This window comes from Odocoileus virginianus, chromosome 17 (genome assembly GCF_023699985.2).
Source record: "Odocoileus virginianus isolate 20LAN1187 ecotype Illinois chromosome 17, Ovbor_1.2, whole genome shotgun sequence".
Lineage (NCBI taxonomy): Eukaryota > Metazoa > Chordata > Mammalia > Artiodactyla > Cervidae > Odocoileus > Odocoileus virginianus.
In genome coordinates, this window is record NC_069690.1 from 28,988,779 (window position 1) to 29,011,402 (window position 22,624).

The window sequence follows — 22,624 nt, forward strand, 5'->3', positions numbered from 1 at the left end:
TTAATTCATTTTTAACATTGAAAATCTTCGATGAAATCATTGCCAAGGTCTCAGTTTCCACCCTCACATATGCCTTCATCTGTGATCTCAGCCAGCATCTCTTCTCTCACAAGCTCCCGTCCAGGCGTGGCTGGGGACCCAGTCAGTCCTACGTCTCCCCCTCACAGGCCTTGCGCAATGGTCGTCCCAGACTTTGAGTTGATCTGTGAAATCATGCTGGTGGCCGAAGGATTCATCGAGGCACGATTACTAGCCAGGAAGTTCATCACCCTTTACCAGCTGTGCAAAGAGCTTCTCTCTAAACAGGTAACCCTCCCTGGTTACACCAGGTGGCCACTCAAGTGTGATTGTCCCAGATCTGGACGGGTTCTGGAGCTGGGGTATTAGGGAGACATAGCACCTTCTCATAATAGATTCTTTACTGTCTGAGCCACTTACCAGACTCCCCTCTATGGGCTTCCCTCATAGCTCAGTTGGTAAAGAATCTGCCTGCAATGCAGGAGACCCTGGTTCAATTCCTGGGTCGGGAAGATCCACTGGAGAAGGGATAGGCTCCCCACTCCAGTATTCTTGGGCTTCCCTTGTGGCTCAGCTGGTAAAGAATCTGCCTGCAATATGGGAGACCTGGGTTTGATCCCTGGGTTGGGAAGGATCCCCTGGAGAAGGGAAAGGCTACCCACTCCAGTATTCTGGCCTGGAGAATTCCATGGACTATATAGTCCACAGGGTTGCAAAAAGTCGGACACAACTGAGTGACTTTCAGTTTTTCAGTTTCATAATAGATAGTCTCTGTGCCCATAAGCTTATTCAAAGCTCTGCAGACTTCTACAATAAAGAAACTTCTATAAATAAACTATAACAAGGCAACTTCTATAATAAAGATACATGCTTATTATTTTAGCTAAGATAATAAAGATACATGTTTAGTATTAACTAAAAAGTTTAGCTTAGCCCAGCATTTAAAAGATAAACCTGTTTGGTCATAGCACTCCATCTTTTAATACAATGCTTAGTAACACCTCGTAGACTACCAGTGCCCCATAAGAAACACTGCAGTGGCCAGTGAAAGCCCTTGGAGGGAGTGGTCTCTGCCTGACGGAACATGAGATCTGGGACGAAGACTGGGGAGAGAGTCAGACATCAAATGGCACCCCAGTGCTCTTTGCTTCTGGTCCTTAAATGTGGCTTCTTTCCAGGCCAGACCAGGAACTAGGAACCCAGAATCTTCATCTGCTCTGTCGTAGATCTTTTCTTTTGCCCCCACCTTGACCTCACAAGTGGCCTAGTAGTGACGTGATATCTAATTCTGCTGACACGAGCCTGAGCCCGTGGGTCCCACAGTCCAGCATCTCTGGTCTCACCAGCCCCCTCCCCCCAGGATCACTATGACTGGGGCCTGAGGGCCATCAAGTCTGTGCTGGTGGTGGCCGGGTCCCTGAAGCGAGGAGACCCTGACCGGCCTGAGGACCAAGTCCTGATGCGCTCGCTGCGAGACTTCAACGTCCCCAAGATCGTAACTGACGACATGCCAGTGTTCCTGGGCCTGATCGGGGACCTGTTTCCTGCCCTGGATGTCCCTCGGAGGAGAGATCTCGACTTTGAAGCCCTGGTTAGGAAGGCGGTGATGGAGCTGAAACTCCAGGCTGAGGACAACTTTGTGCTCAAGGTACATGGGGTTTTTCCTCCCTCCCGAGATTTGTCTCTTAATTCTTTTCTTTGACAATGGGTTACTCTTCGTCCTTAATCCGAAGGGCTGCTCTCAATGTACAGATATTCATCAACTTTGCAAAAACTCAGTTCACTTTGGTAGCTCGTTATAGGGGCTTCCCTGGTGGCTCAGGGGTAAAGAATCTGCCTATAATGCAAGAGACGCGGGTTTGATCCCTGGGTCAGGAAGATCCCCTGAAAGAGGAAATAGAAACTGTCTCCAGTATTCTTGCCTGAGAAATCCCATGGACAGAGGAACCTGGCGGACAGCAGTCCACGGGACCTCAAAGAGTCGGACATGACTGAGCAGCTAAACAACAGCAATAGCTCTTTAGAGGGCCACCCACAGTGTGGAATGTGCCATAGGAATGCAAGAGAAGGACAGAGCCCCTCCCATCGGGGGTTCACATCCTCACAGAGGAATAAGACACAGGCTCTGTTACATTATGTTCCTTTCCGGTGAATTACTTCATGCACTGTAATAACATTGATGCATCTCAGAAATGTTACTTTCTGCAAAACTGCTCAGCAAAAGTAACACTTAGGGCAAAGAAGGCTTCCCTGGTGGCTCAGATGGTAAAGAATCTGCCTGCAATGCAGGAGACCCAGGTTTGATGCCTGGATCGGGAAGAACCCCTGGAGAAGGGAATGGCTACCCAGTCCGGTATTCTTGCCTGGAGAATCCCGTGGACAGAAGGGCCTGCAAGGATACAATCCATGGGCTCCAGGGTCGCAAAGAGTTGGACACGAGTGAGAGATTACCACTTTCACTCAAAATGTACAGAGTATTGTACCCAAAGCCCTAAAAACTCAGCAATGTGTTATTTCATCAAAAAGCTCTGGTTTGAGAAGGCATCCTGCAGTCTTTTAAAAGTGATAATATTAACTTGGAAGGAAAAGGAATAATCCCGTGGAAGTGTGAAATCTGGGAAGGAGATATAACAGTAAATTTCTGGAAAGATGGAGAGAGGATGGAAGAAGACTGACAGATCAAGCAGAGCAGAGGGGGATTGCAGGTGTAGAAAGGGCTTCAGGGGACACGGAGCCAGGAGGCAGCCAGTCTGCCAAGCAGAACCTCGGAGCAGCTCTGGGCTCAGAGCAGGTAGTGAAGGAGGGCAGGGAATGAGGAAGAGAAGGGAAAACAGCCAGGAGCGGGGAACGTTAAGACACATCATGATGGGATTTCAGAAGTCAAGGGTCAAGAGGAAAAAATGAAAGTTTCTTGGCTGGGGGATAGATTGAGAAGGTGTACAGGTGACCCACAAAGAAATGAAATTCAGGATGATGTCAGAAGCTCTCACCAACAATATCAGATAGTGCAGGACCAGGAAACCGTTCCTTCAAAGTTCTGAGGGGAGACGATCTCAAAACTCCACTATGTCCCAGATTATCAGATATTTTCAAGGAGTTACAGATTTTATTAATATTAAATAGGCATCCTACTCGATTAAGCTATTTGAGAACATACTACAACAAAACATGGATGAAAAACAAATGTCATGGGATTCAAAACTTCAAGAATCAAATAAGGGAAGTCTTTGAATTATCACTGTCAGCAGACCTAGAAAGCAGTTAACCCAAATCAAGGCAGCAGTTCCATGGTCTCTAAGGAAAAGAACCTCAAAAGTAGATAAGGCATATCAATGGGAAAGAGAATCATTGAAGAGCTTCAAGCAGTCATCTACCTGATATGTGTGTTTGTTGAGGGATGAGAGACAAAATTAGAAGCTGATTTGGGCCAGATTGCAACAGGGCCTTGTAAATCAGTGTAAAGATTTGGGATTTCATCACCAGAACTTAGGAGAATCACTGAAGGGACAGTCTGATGACAGTGACATGATCACATTTTCATTCCAATAAGCATACAGGAGTGTAGAAAGGAGAGCCTGAAGGCAAACTGCAGCAAGAGTGATGATGCCTTCCATGCAGCCACTGTCTCCCAAGGAGCTCCTTGACTCCAGCCTCATCAAGCCTTCTGGTCAACCACATCATGCTCTGTCATACCATAAGCCTTTGTGCTGCTTCCTCTGCCTGCAATATCCTTCCCATCCATCTTCTTGGCAAACTCCTACTCATCCCTGAAGCCCCAGTTCAAATGCCCCATCCTCTGTGAAGCCTCTCATATTCCCTTTATCTATATAAAATCTATTGTTACTTCCTATCTGTTGCTATAATGTTCATGTTCATGGGGTTCTCATAGCAAGAATACTGCAGTGGGCTGCCATTCCCTCTTCCAGGGATGGTTTGATGCTTTCAAATTGTGATGCTAGAGAAGACTCTTGACAGTCTCTTGGACAGCAAGGAGATCAACCAGTCAATCCTAGAGGAAATCAACCCTGAATATTCCTTGGAAAGACTGATGCTGAAGCTGAAGCTCCCATACTCAGGTCACCTGATGTGAAGAGCCAACTCGTTGGAAAATATCGTGATGGTGGCAAAGATTGAAGGCAGGAGGAGAAGAAGGAGGCAGAAGATGAGCTGGTTGGATGGCATCACCAGTGCAAAGGACGTGAATTTGGGCAAGCTCCAGATGGTGAGGCACAGGGAAGCCTGGCGTGCTGCAGTTCATGGGGCTGCAAAAAGTCAGACACGACTTGGCTACTGAACAGCAACAACAATCTCCTTCCACAGCGTTTAGTAAACACATCAGCCACAGCAGTTATGCCCTTCGTGCATGTGTGCATGTGCGCAGTTATGTCGGACTCTGCAACCCCATAGACTGTAGCCCACCAGGCTCTTCTGTCCATGGGATTCTCCAGGCCAGAATATTGGAGTGGGTTGCCATTTTCTCCTCCAGGGGATCTTCCTGACACAGGGATTGAACCCACATCTCAATTATCTCCTTACATTATAGCAGTTTGTCAGTGTGACTTGCTTCTTTATCAGACTATGAGATCAGGGAGGGCTGGAGAGTCAGCTCTGAATCTCTCTCACCAGACACACTCTCTAGCACTTAGAGGTTACTAATAATTATTCATATGATGAATAAGTGAATAAATGAATCATGTTGCCCCAACATTTAGGACCCCATTATATCCTGGGGGGAGTAACTCTTCCTGTGTTGACCTCAGGTCTCACTTCAGGCATCAGCCTGGCTCACAGGGGAGCGGTGGGGTGTGTGGGTGAGTGACAAGTGGTCCCTCTGGCCGGATTCCGTGTCTCCCAGGTGGTCCAGCTGGAGGAGCTCCTGGCGGTGCGGCACTCTGTGTTCGTGGTGGGCAGTGCGGGAACTGGCAAGTCGCAGGTGCTGAGGTCCTTGCACAAGACCTACCAGATCATGAAACGCCGCCCTGTCTGGACTGACCTCAACCCCAAAGCGGTCACCAACGATGAGCTCTTTGGCATCATCAATCCAGCCACACGAGAATGGAAGGATGGTAAGGATGGGATGCTTCTGTCTTAGCTACTTGGGCCAATGAGAAGGCAGTGGGGAGGGTGCGGAGGAGGGAAAGCCGAGCTGATCAGTTTGGGGTGGGAGGAGGTGAAAAGAATCAAAGAAACTGATTTTGGCTTGGAGAGGAGCCTCATCCATTGGGGTATTTTCTCTCCTTGGGGATTTTTCAGCTCGTAGAGAGGATAAACAGGGCAGGCCTTCTCCGCTGCTGTTCCATGATTCTGAACTGCAAGTCATGGGGTTCCCACATTGCCTGGTAGAGGGTCTGACATGGGTCAGGCAGGGAAGCCCACCTCTCGTTCCCAAAGGAACAGGCAGTCTAGCATCCCACAGAGGGTATCTTCCTGTCTGTACCACGCCAGGAGTGATGGGGAAGCTGCTACAGAAGACTCATCTCAGGAGCATCCTGGGACCACAGGAGGATGTGTATAGGATGGGGCGTCCCAGGTGGCTCCAAGGTAAAGAATCCACCGGCACTGCAGGAGGCATGGGTTCCATCCTTGTGTCGGGAAGATCATCTGGAAAAGGAAATGGCAGCCCACTCCAGTATTCTTGCCTGGAGAGTCCCTTGGACAGAGGAGCCTGGCCAGCTGCGGTCCATGGGGTCGCAAAGAGTGGGACACGACTTAGAGACTGACCACACATGCATCTGTGCAAGTGTATAGGATAATGCAAATACTGCTCCATTTTATATGAGGTCTTGAACATCCATGGATTTTAGTGTCCGCAAGAGTTCGTGGAGCCAAGGAGCTGGTCCCTTCTACAGTGACTCACATTGTCCCAAGCCCATGCTCACTGGGTGCTGACCTCAGCATCAGCTTCCGAGAACTGAAAATTGTGATAGGTGTTGAAAGGGTATCCTGTCACTGGAAGTGAGCAGAAAAGAAAATAGAACTCTCCACAAGCTGATCAGATCTCTTTCCAAAAGCAGTGTGGTTTCCAGAGTGAGGTCATCTCAGGCACCCCCCCCCCAGCATCCCAGTGACTACATCAGGGTATACTGCCTGTTGTTGTTCAGTCGCTCAGTTGTGTCCAGCTCTTTGCAACCCCATGGACTATATAGCATGCCAGGCTTCCTGTCCTTCACTATCTCCCAGTTGCTCAAACTCATGTCCATTGAGTCAATGATGCCATCCAACATCAGTCAGTGATGGCATCCAATGATGCCATCTCATCCTCTGTTGCCCCCTTCTCCTCCTGTCCTGCCCTCAATCTTTCCCAGCATTGGGGTCTTTTCCAATGAGTCAGCTCTTTGCATCAGGTGACCAAAGTATTGCAGCTTCGGCTTCAGCATCAGTCCTTCCAATGAGTACTCAAGGTTGATTTCTTTAGGATTGACTGGTTTTATCTCCTTGATGTCCAAAGGACTCTCAAGAAGTCTTCTCCAGCACCACAATTTGAAAGCATCAAATCTTGGGCACTCAGCCTTCTTTATGATCCAACTCTCACATCCATATATGACAACTGGAAAGACCATAACTTTGACTATACAGACCTGTGTCAGCAAAGTGATATGCCTGGATTCCTCTAATTTAGGGTCTTCTATCAGAGGCCTTGAAAAATGGGACTTAATGAGTAGCCTCTCTAATTTTTATTTCACTATTAATGAGGCTTAGCATCTTTTCCTTCTTAGTGGTCTTAGTAATTGGCTCTTTTGTAATTTTATTTCTCCTTATTATATTCTTATCAGTGTGTAAGTGTTTTTTTAAATATGTCAAAGACATTAAACTTGTATCTGTTATATGCACCATTAATGGTTTTTATCTGTCTTCCATTTGTCTACAGATACTTCATGACATGTTTACCATGTACTTTATAAAAGGAAATTATGTCTGTCTAGTCTTTTTAGCATCTGGGATTCCTATTTAGTTTATGACTCTTTCTAATTTTAGAGGCATAATATCATAAATTTGGTCTTAAAGATTCTTTTCACATTAACATTTTTTACTCATCTGAAATTTATTCTGGGACTTAGCTGGCTTCCCAGGTGGCACAGCAGTCAAGAACCTGCCTGCCAATGCAGGAGACGCAGGTTTGATCCCTGGGTCAGGAAAATCCCCTGGAATAGGAAATGACAACCCACTCCAGTATTCTTGCCTGGAAAATCCCACGGACAGAGGAGCCTGGTGGGCCACAGTCTATGGGGCTGCACATAGTCGGACTCGAATGATCATCAAGTATGAGGTGAGGTAGAGAATCAGCTTTATTTCCTCCCAGATGGATGACTGACTGTGAAATCTCTATTTATTAAGTAAAGTATCCTTTATCTCTGAATTTAAATTCCAACTTTTCACATGTGCAGTTTTCCTTTGGTATCCCTGGGAGATTGGTTCCAGGAACTCCTGCAGACACTAAAATCCACAGATGCTCAAGATCTCATATAAAATGGAGTAGTATTTGCTTTATCCTACCATCTATGGGGTCGCACAGAGTCGGACATGACTGGCGCAACTTAGCAGTAGCAGCAACATACATATTCCTCCTGTAAACTTTAAATTGTCTCTAGACTACTTATAACACCTGACACAATGTAAATGCTGTGTAAATAGTTGCAAAAGCAATGTAAATGCTTTGTAAATAGTTGCTAGAATATGGCAAATTCAACTTTCAGTTTGGGGAAATTTCTAGAATTTTTTTTTTTTTCCCAAATATTTTCAATCTATGGCTGGTTGAATCCACAGACTTGAAATTCACATATTGAAAGGGAAAATTGTATTGACATCTGATTCTGGGTTTTCTATTTTGTTCCATCACCTATTTATCTAATCCTGTACTAATGTCATTCTATCTTAATTGTTATCATTTTATATCATTTTCCTGTCTGATGAGGTAAATCCCTCCTCAATACTTTTCTGTAGTTTCTTGGATAGTCTTAGACACTTCTTCCATCTTAAATTTAAGCTCACAAAATATAATTCGAATTTTTCAGTGTGAGAATTTTAAATTAAAGTTTTATTAAATATATACATTAAATATGGAGAAATCTACAAAGGTTTATAATAATCATAAATCTGTGTTCCCTAAACAAGAGACCTTCCAAGTAAATGGAATATAACTTTTCCAAAATTTTTAAGAGAACTTGATAAAAATAGAAATACAGTGGTTTATATTAATACATCTTTTTCAATATTAGAAAGATTCAATAGACAGAAAAATAAATATAGGCATAGAAGAATTAGGAAATGTGTCATCAAACACAATGTTACACAAAGATATAGAACTTTGCATCTTGTAAATAGAAAATATTCCTTTCTTGGTAGGTTCGTGGAACATTTCAAATAATTTAAAGTTTAGCTGGGCACAGAAGAAATTGTAATGAATTCAAAAGTATCCATTTTTCAGGCCACTTTGTCTGATACTAATACAATAGAATTAGAAACAAATAGCAAGAAAATGACCAAAACTAGTTTTATTACTTGCAATCATGAAACACCGAGCCCCTAGATTAAAGGGAAAATTTAATTGTAATCCTTGGAAGCAAAATAAAGAATGGTTATACAGAGACCTCTGGGACACAGCGAAAGCTAATAATGAAAATTTCTAAACTCTCATTATTACAAAAGATAGGCTAGAAAAAGAGGAAATCAGTATCCATTTTAAGAAATTATTCAAAAAATAATAAACTAAGCCTGAAGAAAGATGGGAAGAAACTAATGCAGATAAAAGCTGAAATTAGTGGGAAGGAACAAAAACGTATAGGAAGGACAAACAAATATAAATATTGGTTCTTTGTAAAGACCAATAAGTCCATTGTGAGCATGATTAATGGGGGTAAGAGAGAGTAAATGTAGACAAGATAAGGAATTAGAAAGAAGATATAACAGTAGATATAGACAAGATTAAAAGAGACACAATTAGATCATACATATTTGAAAAACTGAAAGAAATAGATGATTCCCTAACCAAATATAATTTTAACAAAATTTACTCAATGAGAAGTAGAAAAAGTAAACTAATGAAATGGAAAGTTTTTAAATAGTAGCTGAATTAAGAAAAGATAATTCCAAAAATCATAAAAAGGACACCTCTTATTTCATTTTGTGAAGCCAAAATAATCTTGATACCAACCTTTGTGCAGAACCAAAAAGAATAGCTCAACTTCCATTAACATTAAGAATAAACCAAAGAGATCTATTACCAACATTATTATTGTGCTTTGCCTGTGGAAGTCTAGAAAATGCAGTAAAAACAATAAAATGGAATACATGGTATAAACTGGAGGAAAAAGACAATTATCATTTTGGTGATTGTACAACTTTATATCTAGAAAATTCAAGACATTATTGAAAAATCGCTAGAATCAATGAGAAAAAGTATTAAAGATAACTCAGTGTAAAGTGAAGTGCACCAATTTGAAAGCTTATCTCTATACTAACAGCAGCCAGCTAAAACTGAAAATACAGGGAGAAAATTCCATTCACAATAACAATAAAAACAAATGCTTAGGAATACATTTAGCCAAAGAGATACATTGAAAATGCTGTAAAAATTTATTAAGGAACATAAAACAGTATTTGAACAAATGAAAAGACATACCATATTATTGACTGGGAAGGCTTAGTATTATAAAAAATCAATTCAATCCAAATTAAGATATAAATTTCATGTAATGCTAACTAAAATCACATCAGGCCTTCTCTCAAAGCCTGCATTTGGAAAGATTTTCCTGGCTGCAGCTTCAAAGAATGAAGACCTTACCTAAGAAGGTTTCATGTAATTCCATCACATGGCAGTTGCCTGTTGAAATGATTTGCTGGGTCCCTTGTCACTTTAAAACCTTGGACCGTTTCCTTCTCCAGGGGATCTTCCTGACCCAGGGATTGAACCCGTGGCTCCTGCATTGACAGGTGGATTCCTTACCACTGAGCCAGGAAGAAAGGGATAAATATATGTAATTATAATTGATTTCCATTGTTGTATAACAGAAACCAACACAACATTGTAAAGCAGTTTTTCTCCAATTAAAAATGAAAAAAAAACCAAAAACTAGGACCATCAGGTTTTCTTCTAGTTTCGCTGTTGTTGTCATTCTCATAAAAAGTCAGACTGGAGCACAGAACGAGCAGAACCTGGGCATGATCAGATTTTTGGTAGAGTAGGAGTAAAGGCCAGTTCTGACCTGAGTGTCCTGTATGCACCTCCTTCTGAAGGTTGTAGCTGATAGGGAAAGTTTGTGTTAAGAGAAAGAAGATTGATGGTGACCTGGAAACTGAGATATCGGTGGTTCCTCTTAGGACTGTTCTCTTCTATCATGCGGGAGCTTGCCAACATCACCCATGATGGGCCCAAATGGATTTTACTGGATGGTGACATTGATCCGATGTGGATCGAGTCTCTGAACACTGTCATGGATGATAACAAGGTACCAAGGGGGAAGGGGAGCCCCATGTCATCCCCAATCATCAGTGAAACCAGCTCCCCAGGCATATTTGAAAGCCTGATTCCACAGTAGGGCTGGCCCTGAGTAAGGAATTATTACTGGTGTCTTTTTTAATTTTTGGGGGGCTTTATTGAGATAGAGTTGACATATAACATTGTTATAATTGATTTAAAACATTTTATACATTTAAGGTGTACGACCTGATGATTTGAAATACTTGTATATTGCAAAATGATTACCACAATAAGGTTAGTTGACAACTCCATCACTTCCCATAATTACCTTTGTGTGTGCCTGGTGAGAACTCCTAATATCTATTCTTTTTTAATTTTTTTAAATTGGAGTACAGTATGGAAATTCCTTAAAAAAAAAAAAAATTAGAAGTAGAACTACCCTATGACCCAACAATCCCACTTCTGGGCATATACCCTGATAAAATCATAATTGAAAGAGATGCATATACACCAGTGTTCACTGCAGCACTTTTTACAATAGCTCGGACCTGGAAGCAATCTAGATGTCCACTGACAAGATGAATGGAAACAGAAATTGTGATACATATATGCAATGGAATATTACTCAGCTATAAAAAAGAATGCATTTGAGTCAGTCCCAATGAGGTAGATGGACCTAGAGCCTATTATACAAAGTCAGAAAGAGAAAGACAAATATCGTATATTAACTCATGCATATGAAATCTAGAAAGATGGTACTAAGATCTATTCTTTCAGCAGCTTTCAAGTACACAGTACAATATTGTTAACTATAGTCACCAGGTCTTACATTGCTTATTCATCTTATAACTGGGATGTTTATAATTGCCCACCCAATACCCTCATCCCTGGCAACCACCAATTTAATCTCTGTTTCTATGAGTTTTTTTTTTAAGAGTCCATACATAAGTGAGATTATCTATTGTTTGCCTTTCTCTGTCTGACATTTCATGTACCATAATGCTCTCCAGGCCATCCATGCTTTCACAGATGGCAGGATTTCCTTCTTTTTATGGCTGAATAGTATTCCATCCTCTCTCTCTCTCTCTCTCTCTCTCTCTCTCTCTCTCTGTGTGTGTGACATCTTCTTTATCCATTCATCCATTGACAGACACGCAGGTTGTTTCCACATCTTGGCTGTTGTAAACAGCACTCTGGTGAGCATGGGATGCAGATAACTCTTCAAGATCCTGATTTCAGCTACCTGTAAATGGCAACCCACTCCAGTATTCTTGCCTGGAAAACTCCATGGACAGAGGAGCCTGGCAGGCTACAGTCCATGGGGTCACAGGAGTAAGACACAACTGAGTGACTTTCACTTTCACGTCATCTTTAACAGGTGTCTCAGAACTGATTCATCCCATACAATAACTTTCAGTTATTTCAAAGCCACTGCCGTCACTCACATGTTTTTGGCATTGTTGTAATTTCCTTTAGAATCTTCCACATGTAGATAAATTCAGTATTTAAAGCTGCAAAGAATCTTAAATCATTTATTCAAATCTTTTTTTTTAAAGAGATTTTTCCCTTTGTTTATAAATAAAGGAAACTGATGATCAGAAACATTCTGAGCCTGTCAAGTGTCCCCAGTGGTGGGCAATCTTTATCATGGAGAGGATGTTTTATTTTTTTATAAACATTGGAAACTGGCTGCCTATAAAGAGGCTGTAAAGTTGGTAGCACTTATTTGGAGAGCACACCCAGATTAGAGGTTTTACGATGGCTTTAACATGTACGGAACATACTCTTCCAGAGGAAGCCCTTTAAAAGAAACAGTAGTTACATGAAAAGTGAGCTCTTTTCCTTTAATTATCTAATTTTTTTTAATACGGTCTGTTGTTGTTATTGTTCATTCACTGAGTCGTGTCTGACTCTTTGAGACCCCATGACCTGGAGTACACCAGGCTTCTCTGTCCTTCACTATCTCCCAGAGCTTGTTCAAACTCATGTCCATTGAATCAGTGATGCCATCTGACCATCTCATCCTCTCTCACCCCCTTCTCCTCCTGCCCTCAATCTTTCCCAGGATCAGAGTATTTTCCAATGAGTTGGCTCTTCATATCATGTGGCCAAAGTACTGGAGCTTCAGCATCAGTCCTTCCAGTGAATATTCAGGACTGATTTACTTTAGGATGGACTGGTTTGATCTCCTTGCAGTCCAAGGGACTCTCAAGAGTCTTCTCTAGCACCTCAGTTCAAAAGCATCAATATGGTCCAGTTCATTCAAATCACTGACATCACTTAACTTTTCAGTTAGCTTATTTCCTGACCCAGTACACAGGGATGGTGATAAGGGGCTACAGAAGGAGAGACAGAGGACTTTGTAGAAACTTTTGAAGATACTTATACTCGTAATGCCTATCAGGAATAAAAGCCAAACTTCACTGAGCTGGCCTCGAACCCTAACTCTTCCCTGCCTGCTGCGCCCCTCCCCCGTGTCCAGGTACTGACCCTGGCGAGCAACGAGAGGATCCCTCTGAATCCCACCATGAGGCTTCTCTTTGAGATCAGCCACCTGCGCACGGCCACGCCAGCCACTGTCTCCAGAGCAGGTATGGACTGCGAGGGAATACCTGCACCCCTGCTCAGCTGAAAACAGATGCCTCTAGTGATACCTGTTTCACTGGCTCTGACCAAAGCTCCAAACAGGAGTCAGACATTGACCATCCAAAACTCTGGCCTAATCCTCAGCCCTAATCTATACCCACGGAAGTGAGCCAGTGTTCTGCAGCCAGGATCATGTGAGTTTCTCAGTTCAGAAATGTTTACAGTAACAGAAAAAGGAATAGCCCCTGAGCTGGACAACTACTGTCTTCTGCACAGAAATGCCTCGAATTAGGCTACTTTCCGGTCGGTTCTAGCTTCCATGGAGGCTAGTGAAGATGACTGAGCATTGGAAGTTCTCATTACATCTTGGTGCAAAATGACTTTATACCTTAACTTTCCTGGTTAAGACATGGACTTATCCTTTTGAGGGGCTTCTCTGGTGGCTCAGTGATAAAGAATCTGCCTGCCAATGCAGGAGACGTGGGCTTGATCCTTGGATCAGGAAGATCCATTGGAGGAGAAAATGGCAACCCACTCTAGTATTCTTGTCTGGAGAATTCCATCGACAGAAGAGCTTGGCAGGATACAGTCCATGGGGTCACAAAAGAGCCAGACACGACTGAGCAACTAAACAATATCCTTTTGGGGGCCACCATGAATGTGCACACTTCCTCACCATGACAAGTATTGCTAATCAATCACAGTCTTCTTTCCCCCTGAGCCTGGATTTGGCCTCAGGATCCTTCTCAACACTGCTGTCCATCAGATATTATCAGGCCATCAGAGCTGATCCCAATAGCAAACCCTCTCAGATTTCAGCCAGATCTCTGTTATTTTCTTTCTCAAGATTTTTTTTTTGGGGGGGCTGTGGACCATTTTTAAAGTCTTTATTGAATTTGTGACAATATTGCTTCTGTTTTATGTTTCGGCTTTTTGGTCACAAGACATGTAGGATCTTAGTTCCCCGATCAGGAATTGAACCAGCACCCCTGTACTGGAAGACAAAGTCTCAACCACTGGACTCCCAGGGAAGCCCCTTTGTTCTTTTCAAGGCCAGTCTTCTGTACATTTTTTTTTTAACAGAGAAAATAACTCTGGGGTGAAGAATATCCTGAGCTCTATGGACATGTCACTAAGTTATATTCTCTATGCTCCCAGGGATCCTGTACATTAACCCGGCAGACCTGGGCTGGAACCCTCCTGTGAGCAGCTGGATCAACAGGAGAGAGATCCAGACAGAGAGAGCCAACCTAACCATCCTGTTTGACAAGTACCTTCCGACCTGCTTAGATGCTCTCAGAACCAGGTAGGTCAAACAGTGAGGAAGGCGAAGAATTAAAGCAGTGACAAAGAGCCCGTTGGCTTATGGATGGTGTCCTGCTGATGTTCTGTCCTGTCCCCAAAGTCAGACGTCCCCAGGCAGTCCCCTCCAAGTGTGGCAGACGGCAGAGTGAACATACATTAGGATGGAGTTGAGATGCCTGTTGGCAGTCCAGGCAGGAAGAGAGGTGAGTGAAGAGAAGGGAGATTTAAAGAGCCTTCTGTGAGTGCTATACAGGTGTATCTGGAGGAAGGTGCAAGTTGTAGTTGTTGTTCAGTTGCTAAGTCATGTCCAATTCTTTGCAGCCCCATGGACTGTAGCCCACCAGGCTTCTCTGTCCATGGGATTTCCCAAACAAGAGTAGAGTGGATAGCCATGCCCTCCTCCAGGGGTTCTTCCCAACCCAGGGATCGAACTCATCTCTCCTGCATTGGCAGACAGGTTCTTTACCCCTGAGCCAGCTGGGAACCTAGGGTTTGCTTATCAGCCACCCTGGGCCTCTATCATACCAAAGCTTTTGCTGCTGCAAAGCCACATGGACTTGTCAAATCCACAGACACCAGCAAGTTTCCATAGTTGTCCAACAGCACCACTAGGATGGAATAATCCAGTGTTTTAGAACATATCTGGGTCTCTCTCTCTTCAGATTTAAGAAGATAATTCCAATCCCAGAGCAGAGCACAGTCCAGATGCTGTGCCACCTTCTTGAGTGTCTGCTGACCGAGGAGGACATCCCTGCAGACTGCCCCAAAGACACATATGAGCTTTACTTTGTGTTTGCTGCCATCTGGGCTTTTGGCGGAGCACTGGTCCAGGATCAGGTAAGAGGGTGTGTGCTGAGGCTAACACCCACGCTAACCAGCCAAGATTTGGTAGACAGAACAGCTAAATGTCAGAATTAACATGGGGCCATCAAACCATTTCGTTAGGTCTCCCTGATTCTGCTGAAGACGTCAGTCCCCTTAGGAGGGCTTCGTGTAGTGAGACAGATGAGACCGAGCTGTGTTTTGTTGCTTTTTGACTTGATGAATGTATCCCTAATTTCTTGGACAGTTGCTGATTGAATTTGGAAAACTAGAGGTGTGAATACCTTACTTAGAAAGATGTGTGTTTTAGGTAGGATGTGCTGCGCTGTAGAGGCTTGAGTAGGAAGAATCCCTTCTTTAAAACCTTCTAGAACAAGCATGTACCACTCTATACCAACCATCACATCTTCATCACCCTTGAAACACAGAGCTGTCCATAGATGGCTTTTGCTGTTGTTCAGTTGCTAAGTCATTTTTGACTCTTGAGACCCCATGGACTGCAGGAGGACACCATGCTCCCCTGTCCTCCACTGTCTCTGGGAGCTTGCTCAAATTCATGTCCATTGAGTCAGTGATGCCATCCAACCATCTCACCATCTGTCACTTTCTTGGCTTCCTGCCTTCAATCTTTCCCAGCATCACAGTCTTCTCCATTGAGTTGACTCTTCCAATCAGGTGGCCAAAATATTGGAGCTTCAGCTTCAACATCAGTCCTTCCAGTGAATATTCAGGGTTGATTTCCTTTAGGATTGACTGGTTTGATCTCCTTGCAGTCCAAGGGACTCTCAAGAGTCTTATCCAGCACCACAGTTTAAAAGCATCAACTCTTCATCACTCAGCCTTCTTTGTGGAGGAAGAACCATAGAATGTTAGATCAAAGGTTAATTGACATCTATGAGTAGAAAAACAAAGTAGTATTTATCTCATGGTGTTTACTGCTGTGGTTTCAGGCTGTTTGGCATCCTATTCTCTAAGCTTTGTGTATTCCCAACCTTTTACTTTACTGAGTTTTCTCCAAATAAAAGGTACTTTACCTGGAAACAACATAATTGAGGTTAGACAGACTAGTCTTTTACAACCGACTCTAGCCACCAGGGTAGCTTAGCAGTAGAGAATACACCTTCCAGTGCTGGAGACATGGAATTGGTCTCTGGGCTGGGAAGACCCCCTGGAGAAGGAAATGGCTATCCACTCCAGTCTTCTTGCCTGGAGAATTCCATGGCAGAGGAGCCTGGTGGATTATAGTCCACAGGGGTCACAAAGAATCAGACATGACTCAGTAACTGAGCATGTGCTGGCTACCAGGCAGCATCATAAAGAGGCTGAGAATGTGGACTCAGGATTTGAATTCTGACTCTGCCACTTGTTACCTGGGGACCCTGGTAACTTAACATCTCTCTACCTTAATCTCATTACTGGTACAAATGGCTAGAAAAATTGACCAAGTGTCAGGTATCTTTATCCCGATACCCCAAACTTTGGGTACAAAGGCAGTGAAAGTGATAATACCCATTTCCTAGGATAGATGTAAGGATTAAATGAAGGGATGCTGTTCTAATTGTCCACATATAAAACTCTTAGAATACTGCTTATTATTAATGTTCTCCTACTTAGGGCTTCCCAGGTGTTGCTAGTGGTACCTACCTTTCAATGCAGGAGTCGCAAGAGACATGGGTTTGATCCCTGGGTCAGGAAGACCCCCTGGGAGAGAGCATGGCAACCCACTCCAGTATTCTTGCCTGGAGAATCCCATGGATAGAGGAGCCTGGCGGGCTACAATCCCTAGGGTTGTAGAGAGTCAGACATGACTGAAGTGACTTAGCACTCGTGCACCATAAAAATTCAGTTTTATAGCAAGCATCTGATGCTTTTCTCACCACAGGGGAGTAAGCCAAGATGCAGTTTTTGGAAAGTTATGATTTACTCTTTCTGGTCTGGGTTGATTATGAGCTCTTCCAAAGAAGAAGGTAGGGGCTTCCCTGGTGACATGGTGGATAAGAATCCACCTGCCAAGACAGGGGACTTGGGTTCGATTCCTGATCCAGAAAGATCCCACAACTAAGCCCCTACACCATGACTACTGAGTCTGTATTCTAGTGCCCGCGAGTGGCAACCACTGAGCCCATGTTCCTGGAGCCCGTGCTCTGCAACAAGAGAAAGCATCGCACTGAGGAGCCTGCATAACCCCCACTCACCACAACTAGAGAAAAGCCCACATACGGCAACGAAGACCCAGCACAGCCATAATGAAATAAATAACTTTTAAAAGATGCAGGCCCTGACGTTTCAGCTGCTGAAATGTCAGCAACCACTGCTGAGCTCGTCTCTTACACTGGTGCTGAGCAGGCCGTGGGGTGTCAGGATAAAGACACTTGGTCAATTTTTTCTATCTCCGTGTGGAAAAATTTAAATCCACTCAGCTCTTTTTAAAAGCCCAAGAGAAAGCCTCCCTCCGGGCGTCCCGGGCTCTGGAGCACTTGGAGCTGTCGGCGGCCGTGCTGGCCCTGGCGGGTGGAGGGGGGCAGAGCACACAGGAGAAAGCTTTCAGCAGCAGGAATGTCCAAGACCCCCTCGCAGCCTGCATTCAAGCCGAACACGAAATAGCGCTGTAAATAGACAAATATGAAGGTAGCCAGAATATTCACATCAGGAACACCAATGGTGCTTATACTGAAAAAGCTGTTATTAACGCAAAGCAGAATATAATACAAAGCACAGCCCATACCTGGGTAGACATTCCAATAAAAAGAGGGAGTGGGCAGGTGGATCCTGGCTAAATACTTTGCAGCAATCACAGGAAATTATCTCTCAGAAGCAAATGCTTCTCAGCACCCTATTGGGCACCTGGGTTCAACTCCCAATTCTTTTCTTAAAAATAAAAAATACACAAACTTTTTATTTTATATTGGAGTACAGCTGATTAACAATGTTGTGATAGTTTCAGGCTAAGTAAAGGGACTCAGTCATACATATACATGTATCCATTCTCCCCCAAACTCCCCTCCCATCCAGTCTGCCACATAACACTGAACACAGTTGCCTGCGCTATACAGTCAGTCCTTGTTGGTTATCCATTTTAAATATAGCAGTGTGTACATGTCCATTCCAAACTCCCTAACTGTCCCTTCTCCCACCACCATTCTTTCCCCTGACTCCCAATTCTGCCATATGCTGCTAGAATGTAACCGTTGAGCTTTTGCTTTTTCACACGTAAAATAGGAGTGATTTTCAGTAGCCAGGCAGGCTTAGAGCATCATGAAGATCAAACGAGGTGATACTGTGTTTCCAAACTCGGCTACATCGCACCACACTGTATGTCAGCCTTCCTGTTGTCAAGTTCAAAGGGCAGGAAGGCGACCAGAGACTTGTCGGAATCTAAAGGAGCTGGAGTTCAAAAGGAGCCCCTTCACTGAGGTCGCTCAAAGGGCAGAGACACTCAAAGAGTCAAACTGAGAAAAGGCTGCTGGATGGCTCAGCAGAGGTGACCTTGTCTTTCTAGCGTCCAGTTGGAGTAGAGGTTAGGTCCAGCACCAGGCTTCAGGAAGCCAGACAGTGCAGCCCGTGAATGGCTTGGCTGAGAAACGGACCAGGTAGCTCCAAGTGGAATTGAAAGTGAGGAAAGAGGGTCCATCACCAACCTCCTTCTTTCTAGAGCTGGTCTGTGTCTTGCATTCTCCATATAAACCTAAAATCTGGTTTTCTTTAGGAAGCCAAAGGTCTTCAAGGATTTTTTTATCTAAAGGTAAACAGCTGTTATGTTTTCATGAATAAATACTGTCAGCCAGAAAACAGTTGCTGTCAGGTAAGACACTTTTTTTAAGCTTTGTTTCATATTTTCTTTTCACTTAGTTTTTATGGGGAATGGTTTTTCTGGACCACTCTTAGTTCTGCTTAGGTGATTTAGGGGGAAGCTGTCTTTTTCCATAGTGTAATTCCATTTAAGAGGTTGTCTAAAAATTGTTTTAATTCATAGGAAGATTTTAATATCTGAGAGTATTCAAACTAAGAATATAAAATTACTGTGTGTGCGTGTGTTAGTTGCTCAGTCGTGTCTGATTCTGTGACCTCATGGACTGTAGCTTGCCAGGATCCTCTGTCCATGGGATTCTGCAGGCAAGAAGACTGGAGTGGATAGCCATTCTCTTCTCCAGGGGATCTTCTCAACCCAGGGATCAAACCTGGGTCTCCCGCATTGCAAGCAGATTTTTTACCATCTGAGCCCCCAGGGAAGCCCATAAACTTCCCATACCTTCCTATTATGATGAAAAACCACAGAAAGCACAACCCTTGAAATCATATAAGATTGGTTCTTTCTATTTTTTGCACCTATTTTAACTTCTGTTAGTGTATTTACTTCATTGTAAATATCTTTGAGGGTACCTTTGCATTTTGCTTTTGACCTTCGTTCTACAATTTGGATGTCAACACCTTCCCTAAAAAGCACCAGTATGTTAAGTTCCGATGTCATGATCCCAATCAGGGTTATTCATCTTTAATCTCATTTTCGGTCTCTATCTTCAGCAGTATTTTTAATAAAGAATTACAGAGGAAAAAAAAGAATTTCATCCAAGGGTCAAAGATTGGGATTTTTTTCTCCCTAGCATTTCTGATTGCAGAGGACAGATATTAGGAAGATACATTGTCCCATTAATCTAAATTCACATCAGAATAAGAAGAGCAAACAAACCTGTCCTTAGAGCCTGTTCCCATTCTCTTTTTAAGGTGTAAGAATTCAGTCCTATTTACTGAGTAGACAAAGTCACTGTCATTTCTTCCAAGTTCAGATTCATTGTCATGTGCCCAGCTCCCTAGCCTGTCCTGCTCTGCAGAAACGTTTCCTAAAATGCCCACTCTGAACCTTCTCCATCTTTAGGACTTTTCCTAGGTCTGTGTGTTCAAAGAGTGGGTTGGCTCCCCAAGAAGGTAGCCAGCAGCAGTGGGCGTTTGTGTGTGCACGTGTGGGTGTGTTGTGGGGAGGGTGCGTGTTACATTTCGGTCTGAAAGAGAGAACCTGAGTACTCGGGTGCACAGCCCTATCTTAGGGGCTCATGTGTGTCTGTCTATTCCTTCTGTCTGAAAGACCTGTATAGCTTTGTCTCCACTGCCCTTAGATTTGAGGATTTTAGCTCTGGAAGGAAATTCAGAGACACTCTTTTCTAGAATCCTCATTTTATAGATGAGGAAACTGTGGCATGAAAAGACGTGATTTGCTGGTGGTTATGTACGCCACTCCCCTGCTGAGATTTTTACCGCTGTTTCTTCCTGTGCCCCCCAGGTGTCTACAGACACATTTTATTTTTTAAATATTTTTTTTAATGTGGACCATTTATAAAGTCTTTATTGAAGGTGTTACAATATTGTTTCTGTTTTATATTTGGGGTTTTTTAGCCAAGAGGTGTGTGAGATCTCAGCTCCCTGACCAGGGATCAAACCCGCACCCCCTGTATTAGAAGGTGACGTCTTAACCACTGGACCACCAGGGAAGTTCTAACAGGCACCATTTTATTCCTTCTGTCCCGGATTGCCGTCCGGACATGGCTCAGCGTCTCGGGAGTCGAGGGGGATGTGGTGGATCAGGCTCTGAGAGCTCCTGGCTGCACTTGCCCTCCTTGGGGTCTCAGGCTCCCTCTCTCCGCTGTGTTCTTACACCTCCTTCCTTCCCTCCCCTCCACCTGCCAGGGCTCTGAGATGCACCAGGTGAGGGCGACCCAGCCCCGTGGTCAAGCAGGTGCACCCAGGTACACACTCCAGACGCTTAGCTGGCCCTTGTCTGGGCTGGTCCTTGGGGGACAAGGAGGAGCCGCCTGTGCCCCCGGCCCCGACCTTCTGCCTGATGCAGGGCAGCCTGTCCAGGCTTCTCATGCTCTGCGGAGCCCTGACTCCTGACTTGCTTTTTTTGGGCAGCTCGTGGACCACCGGGCAGAGTTCAGCAAATGGTGGCTCAGTGAGTTCAAGACCATCAAGTTTCCCTCCCAAGGAACCATCTTTGACTATTACATAGACCCAGAGACCAAGAAGTTCGAGCCTTGGTCCAGGCTCATCCCGCAGTTTGAATTTGACCCTGAGACACCTCTGCAGGTGAGTGTGGCTGAGCAGCGACCAGGGATATGTAATGTCCCCAGAATCTGTGGTGGCTCTTGTGGCAGCCCCTAACAGAATCCCAAAAGGTTTGACCTCATTAAGAATTAGCTACTTTTCTTTGCAGCGGAAATTATAGGTTCAGTAGAGTCACGCATGTGTGTGTGCTAAGTCACTTCAGTCCGACTCTTTGCAACCTTATGGACTATAGCCTGCTAGGCTCCTCTGTCCATGGGAATTTCCAGGCAAGAATACTGGAGTGGGTCACCATACCCTCCTCCAGGGGATCTTCCGGACCCAGGGATCGAACCTGTGTCTCTTATGTCTCCTTCATTGCAGGCAGGTTCTTTACTGCTGAACCACCAGGGAAGCCCTCAGCATAGTCCTAACATCTCCCAAAGCCTAGGTAACTTAATTAGCCGGACCACCTGCAGGCATCCTGAGACTAGGTGGAGGAGGGAGGTGGGGATGACCAGGCTGAAGGCTTTAAAATACAATCCAGAGGCCTCAGGGAAGCAGACAGCGCTAGTAGAGGGGGATGGGCGTGCCCTCTGCCCACAGCAAGAGTTACCGGGAGGGTCTCTCTGGGTGACAGGGGGCCCCCCAGCCTGCAGTAGTGAGCCCCCCAACCCCAGCACAGGCAATTCCCTGTCCTGAAATGCCCCAGGGTGCTCTGACAGCATGTGAGCCTCCCACAAGCCCCCAGTTCGTTCCTCCTGTCTCCCGCCACCCCCGCCCCGTCTCCCCCTGACCCCAGGCCTGCCTGGTACACACCGGCGAGACCATACGCCTCTGCTACTTCCTGGATCGGCTCCTGGCGCAGCGGCGGCCGGTCATGCTGGTGGGAACAGCGGGCACGGGCAAGTCGGTGCTGGTGGGGGCGACTCTGGCCAGCCTGGACCCCGAGGCGTACCTGGTGAAAAACGTGCCCTGCAACTATTACACCACATCAGCCATGCTGCAGGGTGAGTGTCAGCGCATCAGTAACCAGGCGAGTCGGCCTGCTGCTCGCCGCTTACACAATCAGGTACACACTCACCAGCCAGGGAAGAGAAAGGGGCCTTGAATCAAAGTGCCAGCAATCTGGGGAGAGGGTGGATTCAGCATCTTCCAAAAAAACACTTCCCAAGACGCTGCTCCGCGGTGAAAATGTTTAGACAGAAAGAAATCATCTCAGTTAATCACTGAGATAGGGATGGGGGAGGTCAGAGTCATAGCCATCCCCCCACTGCATGCAGGCTTGTCAGCTCCAGAGGTCTTTTTCTAGACCAGGGGTCGCCAGCCTCCAGGATCTAATGTCTGATGATCTGAGGTGGAACTGATGCGATAATAATAGAAATAAAGTGCACAGTACATGTAATGCACCTGAATCAATGCAAAACCATCCCCCACCCCTCA

At 44.6% G+C, this 22,624-nt stretch overlaps 1 protein-coding gene across 6 annotated transcripts in view; it reads left to right on the forward strand.

Moving 5' to 3' along the window:
* Nucleotides 1-22,624, forward strand: part of DNAH9 (dynein axonemal heavy chain 9) — a 281,176-nt gene that overhangs the window by 116,795 nt on the left and 141,757 nt on the right. For all 6 annotated transcript variants that reach the window (XM_070479111.1, XM_070479112.1, XM_070479113.1 and 3 more), the window contains 9 exons: nt 168-306; nt 1,379-1,666; nt 4,874-5,084; nt 10,336-10,463; nt 12,918-13,026; nt 14,180-14,327; nt 14,989-15,163; nt 21,053-21,226; nt 21,984-22,191. In XM_070479111.1, coding sequence (XP_070335212.1) covers nt 168-306; nt 1,379-1,666; nt 4,874-5,084; nt 10,336-10,463; nt 12,918-13,026; nt 14,180-14,327; nt 14,989-15,163; nt 21,053-21,226; nt 21,984-22,191 — 1,580 coding nt within the window. The remainder of the gene's footprint in view (nt 1-167; nt 307-1,378; nt 1,667-4,873; nt 5,085-10,335; nt 10,464-12,917; nt 13,027-14,179; nt 14,328-14,988; nt 15,164-21,052; nt 21,227-21,983; nt 22,192-22,624) is intronic.